This window comes from Kryptolebias marmoratus, linkage group LG6 (assembly GCF_001649575.2).
Source record: "Kryptolebias marmoratus isolate JLee-2015 linkage group LG6, ASM164957v2, whole genome shotgun sequence".
Lineage (NCBI taxonomy): Eukaryota > Metazoa > Chordata > Actinopteri > Cyprinodontiformes > Rivulidae > Kryptolebias > Kryptolebias marmoratus.
In genome coordinates, this window is record NC_051435.1 from 32,770,662 (window position 1) to 32,776,661 (window position 6,000).

General features: G+C 38.5%; 1 protein-coding gene across 2 annotated transcripts in view; it reads left to right on the forward strand.

The window, feature by feature from the left end:
- The window catches only part of nup133 (nucleoporin 133), a 72,126-nt gene that overhangs the window by 8,760 nt on the left and 57,366 nt on the right, over positions 1 to 6,000 (forward strand). For both annotated transcript variants that reach the window (XM_025002358.1, XM_017439540.3), the window contains 5 exons: positions 119 to 266; positions 442 to 592; positions 1,781 to 1,935; positions 3,616 to 3,707; positions 4,477 to 4,640. In XM_025002358.1, the coding sequence (XP_024858126.1) occupies positions 119 to 266; positions 442 to 592; positions 1,781 to 1,935; positions 3,616 to 3,707; positions 4,477 to 4,640 (710 nt within the window). The remainder of the gene's footprint in view (positions 1 to 118; positions 267 to 441; positions 593 to 1,780; positions 1,936 to 3,615; positions 3,708 to 4,476; positions 4,641 to 6,000) is intronic.

Consider the following 6,000-nt stretch of genomic DNA (forward strand, 5'->3'; position numbering starts at 1 on the left):
TCTTCCTCATCATGGGTAAAGTTCAGTGCAGAAGAAACACCAGATTACTAAACTCCTTCAAGTAAAACCTGTTTGGCAGTCCTGGTCTGAGCCAAGAGTGTGTGCCTTGTGCTTTCAGAACCGGCCTGGTGGTTTTGGCTGCAGCCTGGCACCCGTCAGACACTCCCTGCCTGGCCTACTTTTGCCTGATCACCCTTCAGGACAGCGGAGCCACCATCTCTGATCAGTTGACTGTGGAGGTGACCAAGTACAGCTGTCCGTTTCAGGTCAGTCCTCATCCTGATGCAGCAGGCATTTTATATGTGTCTCTCTTAATCTGTATGTTAGAAATATAGATATGTTGTGTTAGCTCTTCTCTCTCCACAAGAGAAATGATGCACACTTTCTTTTTAAAAGGTTTAATGATAGTTTGTGTTTTTGTTTTCTGTGTGGATTCCTCAGAGCGAGGAGGCCCTGCAGGCTACACGCTTCCTGTTGCCCCGGTCCCCCGACTCCACCGCCTTCCTGTACAATGAGGAGCTGGTGTTTGTCTGCTCAACGGGCACCAGCAGGGCAGCCCTGTCAGACGAGAAAATCAGTTTTAACTCACCAGGTGAGAGATGGCAGCCCCGTGCTTTAGATCCCAGCTCATTTTGTCTCATTTCAGTGATGGTGTTTTTAAATGATCGATATCTCACAATTTTTTAGTAGCACCAAAAAAGGTATTTGTTTGTTTTTAATGCCAATCAGCACTGAGGGACTGTCAAGACAGAACTTGACAATTACAGCTAAACATATGCGCTATCATCAGTTTCTGTTGTAGTCATTAGCTTATACATAAAGCCTTAAGAAAACAGCAACAATTCTACTAGTTTAAAAAAAAATCTTCAAGAATGGTGATTTTTTTTTTTTTTTTGGTTTAATTTTTTCAATATGATATGCATACAGTTTGTAAGATTTATTTTTAACAACTTTTAAAACAAGCAAATTTTAAATGCTGCACATTAAACATTACATGCTCCCAAACCCCAGCCGGTCGAGGCAGATGGTCGCTTGTCCTGAGCCTGGTTCTGGTTCTGCTGGAGGTTTCTTCCTGTTTAAAGGAAGTTTTCTTTTCCACTGTCACCAATGTGCTGCTCAATGTGCTGTATGTGATTGTTTTGTACAGATCCTTGAGACGACTTTTGTTGTGACTTGGCGCTATGTAAATAAACTGACTTGAACTAAATTAAAACATGATTTATGTTCAGGTCAGAAAAAGATTTGAACTCTTTTGTTGGTTTTGTCCAACTTGAAAGTTGATTTAAAAAAAAAAAAAAGAAGCCTGTAATTTTTCTTCAAAATAATATTTTCACATTTCTTTTGCATAGAATTTTTAGTAAATAGTTTTAAACAAGATTTTCATTCAGTGTTTTTCTGACTTTGCATCGGTGTAGATACATTTCTTTTACTTTATTAAATCATCAAGCTTTTTTGTGGCCTGTCCACTTTCAACTTCTGTCAAATTTATAACGCTTTTGTAACATATGCATTAATTTGGAAAACTAACTGTCATGTCTGAATAATATTTAGTTTTTTAATGGTGAATATTATGGTAAAATGAGGATCATATTAAACCACGTTTGCAACTTGATTTTAAGACAAAACTGTCTTTAAATGTTAAAACTGCAACTGTTTCAATAACCTCAAATTACTAAAACTTGTGAATCAACTAATAGTTTTATAGTTACTAACAAAATGTTGCCAATTACTAAAAGAAAACAAAAGACATCTGATGTGTCTGTGACTTGTGTGCGTTCAGGTGATGCTATCCGTGGAGGAGGCTGCTGTGCCAACCTGCCCGTGTTTTTCTCCCAGAACAGCGGCCTGGTGGCGGTCGTGGGCAGAGAGAGTGCTTCCATCCTGCCAGAGACCATGGAGGACTCGCTGTGCTCATCGCTGGCCGCAGCCCCTGAGGTAAAACAACTAAACGCACAAAGGCCATAGCCCTCAATCCTAGCCATAGCCTGATCATTTAAAGCACAGGTGTCTAAATGAATCCAACTAGACCAGAAGTCTGCGGCCTTTACAATCAAGAGCATTTTATTGCCCGTTTACACACTAAATAAAATTTGTCTAGAACCTCATTAGTAGGGTAAAACTAACCTGTCTCATGACGGTCTAATCCCAGCTCACATTCCCTATTAGTGGGTGAACAATCCAACACTTGGTGAATTCTGCTTCACAATGATAGGAACAGCTGACATCAAAGGATCAAAAAAGCAAGACCTATTTGAAGATTGAAATAAAGTAATATATATATATATATATATATATATAATGCAACTCTGTATTAACTTGCTTCAAGTAATTGTATAATGTCACAGTTGTGCAACACTAAATAATGCGTTATAGTAAAACAGCCTTTATTTCTAATTTTCATTGTTCTTTAATGCCAATATAACTACATTGTGTTCTTTTCTCCTCATCAACCTGCTGTAAATGTGAGGATCTTGAGTTTTTCTAGTATTTTGGTATTTATTCAGCTCATTTTGTGTCATGTTTCTTGTTTCTTTTTGATACTCTTTGTTGCTTTTTCTGTTTCTCTTTGTGTCATTGCCCATTTCCCCCTCAGTCATTCTTGCCTTCAGTCTAGCCCTCACAACTGCTTCTCATATTCATTAGTCATCTGTTTTCATGAACAGTCATTCTTCCCAGCCTTCCTATACTCCCAGTTCTCAGCCACTCATCACTCTGCCATACTGTTCGTTTTCCTGCCTCTTCCATGTAGGTAGGTAGGTAGGTACATTTATTTATATAGCACTTTTCAGCACAGGGCGACTCAAAGTGCTTGTGTGTTTCTTGTAGTTATGTTTTCAATGTATTTGCCTGTTGCCAAGTCAGTGCTTTATTTTAAAATTAAATTCCTTTATTTGGTTCATCTAGTTTGTGAGCTCTGTCTGCATCTGTGGGTCCTTACTCACCACAAATCCTGACAGTAAATGTGTTAAAATGTTACATTTTCTGGTGGATTTCAGAGAAAGACCACAATGTGTGGCTGGAAGTTAAATTAATGAAGTATTAAACCAGCTAACAAGCTATTAATAGCTATGTTTGTTCCTTATCTTGATAGTATTTTTCTGTTACAGAAACCTTATTCATGTATGGCAGAAAAATGGACAAGAGACAGGGTTACTTCTAGGATTTCTTACAGAGATCCACTGCAGAGAAACCCAAGAGCCACATGTGGACCCAGAACCACAGTTGAAGACCTCCGAGCTAGACATTGATCAGACTTTACCCTCTCAAACACAACATGTGTCTGATGTCTGATTGTTTGAAAAGCACAAACGACCAGGGAATAGGTTGGAGTTAGTATCCTGCTCTTTGTACTTTCACCAAAACATGACCAAGTATTTCTAGTTTACAAAACACATTGATAAGGACACATCCTGTTGACTGCTGTTTGTGTGAACCTGTCCCGATCCACTTCCGCTCTCATTTTGTGAAGCAGCTTGATGGTGAGACTTCTGTTCTCCAAAAACAAGCTGCACTTTGAAAAGCCAATAACCTAAAAGGAATAGAATGAAAACATTGTGTGGTTTTACTCTTGATTTCAGATACTTTTCTGCAGAATTTTCAAATATTGTGTTTAAGGTTTCTGCAATGGAGACTCCAACCAGAGCGGAGCCTGTTGCCCAGGAGGACAAGACCAAACTGCTGAAGGCTGCCTTCCTGCAGTTCTGTCGGTATGTAAATTATTAAAAAAATACTCCCAGGTCCCTTTTGAGTAATAAATTGCTCTTGAGAGAGTTGGGTCCAAATATCGGCATGTGCACTCTGGTTTTGTATTATGCAGTTGATACTTTGTTAGTAGGTGGCCTTTCGTGCTGGAGTTTTAAACGAAGATCATCTCGTGTTGAAAAATATTTGTCATTTTGATTAAACCTTGAAAATAACATTATTTGCAATCACCCACTCAGAGTATGTAGGACTGGGGATGGAAATGAGCATTTCACTAAATCTGGTGTATTTACAACAACATTGTACGTTCATTAATGTGCACTAGCCCATTTAAATAAAATCAATCAAGCAATCAATGACTCTCTGCTATAACAACATCAAATTTTAGCTCAATATCTGCAAAATTAGTGTATATAATTCAGATTTATTTAATCAGAACAGTACATTCAATGCTTTGCACCAGATTTAGCCTCAGGTCTTTTTTGAAAGGTCAGTTAGGTGTGACGGTCATCTTTAATTGGGTTGACTCAAAAAGTTAATTAGTTGTGGATATTTGTTAAGTGAGTACTTTCTGAGAGTTTCATAAAAATCATTCCAGAGGTTCTTGTTATATTTTGCTAACAGACAAACAAACACACACACACACACATGGTTGATTTATAGTTTTTTGATTTCTTCTAAAGGTTGATATTTTGTGGAAATATTTAACATCGTTAACTGTAACTCCATAAAAATATGTATTCAGTAACAATGGAATTATTGTTTCTTTGTTAGTAACGACCTGGTGGGAGCTCAGACCGTTATCGACGAGCTCTTCCCCACTGACAGTGATGGAGATGAGGGAGCTGAGCTGGACAGTATTGTGACTCAGATCAACCTGGACCTGGTGGACGATTACCCAGCCTCAGACCCCCGCTGGGCTGAGTCCATCCCAGACGGTAAGGAGAGGAGGGACTGTTGACTTACAGCTCCTCCAAAGCTTGAAAGATGAAAATTCATTAACATTTCATTAGGAAATAAAACAAGGTTAGAATGGGCTGAAGAGAAGTCATGGACTGTGGATAATGGGTGTGGTGATGACGTTGGCACAGAGAAGATTCATTTTTGTTCAGAAAAATGCCTTGAACTCAAGAATCTCAATCTGATTACAAAGCTTCATCCTACAAAACTGATCTGCCGTTTATGACATGAGTTGGAATCAGATTGCTGAGCTCTATAAATGGTTCAGAAAGTCAATTTTTGCAGCGTAATTTACAATTGTTTAGTTTATACCTTTTTTATTTTTTTCATTAATTTGCACTCAGTGCCTCATAATGATAAAGTGAAAGCAGAATTTATAAAATTGAGTACATTTATTTTAAACAATTATCATAAATAAGAGTTGTTCCTAACCTGCTCCTGTGTTATCTTCTCTGTGTTTTGGGTCATTGTCATGTTGGAAGGTGAATGTTTGGCCCAGTCTGAGGTCCTGAGTACAGTAGAACAGGCTTTTTTTGAGGATATATCTGAACTTTGCCCCATTCAGTTTTCCCCAACCCTGACCAGTCTCCCAGTCCCTGCTGCTGAAAAACATCCCACATTGTGATGCTTCCATCACCATGCTTTATTGTAGGGATGGTGTTGGGTAGATGACGAGCAGTGCCTGATGTCCTCCAGACAGAATGTTTAAGACTGAGAGCAAACAGTTCAAAACAGAGAATCCTGTACCTCACAGTCTGAGGTTTCAGCTTTCAAGTGTTTTGCTCTGAGGAGAGACTTCTGTCAAGTCACTTTGCAATAAAGCCCAGATAGGCAGCCGTCTACATGTCTGGTTGTTCTTCTGGAACTTAGTCCCAGCTCCACACAGGATCTCTGAAGCTCAGAGTGACCATTGGGTTCTTGTTCTTTTCTCTCTCGACTGCTCAGTGTGGCAACCAGATCTTGAAAGAGTTGTGCTGAACTTCATTCATTTGAGAATTATGGAGCAGTTTTTTATAAAGCAGTTTTTTATAAAGCCTTCTCAAAACCTGTGATTTGCAACAATCTGGTCACTAAGTTCTGCAAAAAGTTCCTTTGACCACATGGTTTTCTCTGAGTGTCAGCTAGGAGGTTATAGAGTAGAGGTGTGTTCTTTTTCTATTTGTGTCCAGTCAGCTGAATTTACCACAGGTGGACTCTACTGAAGGTGTAGAAACATCACGGTGGAGCTCAAGAGAAATTGGAGCAACCTGAGCTAAATTTCAATTGTTGTTGCAAAAGGCCTTAATATATATATATATATATATATATATATATATATATATATATATATATATATAT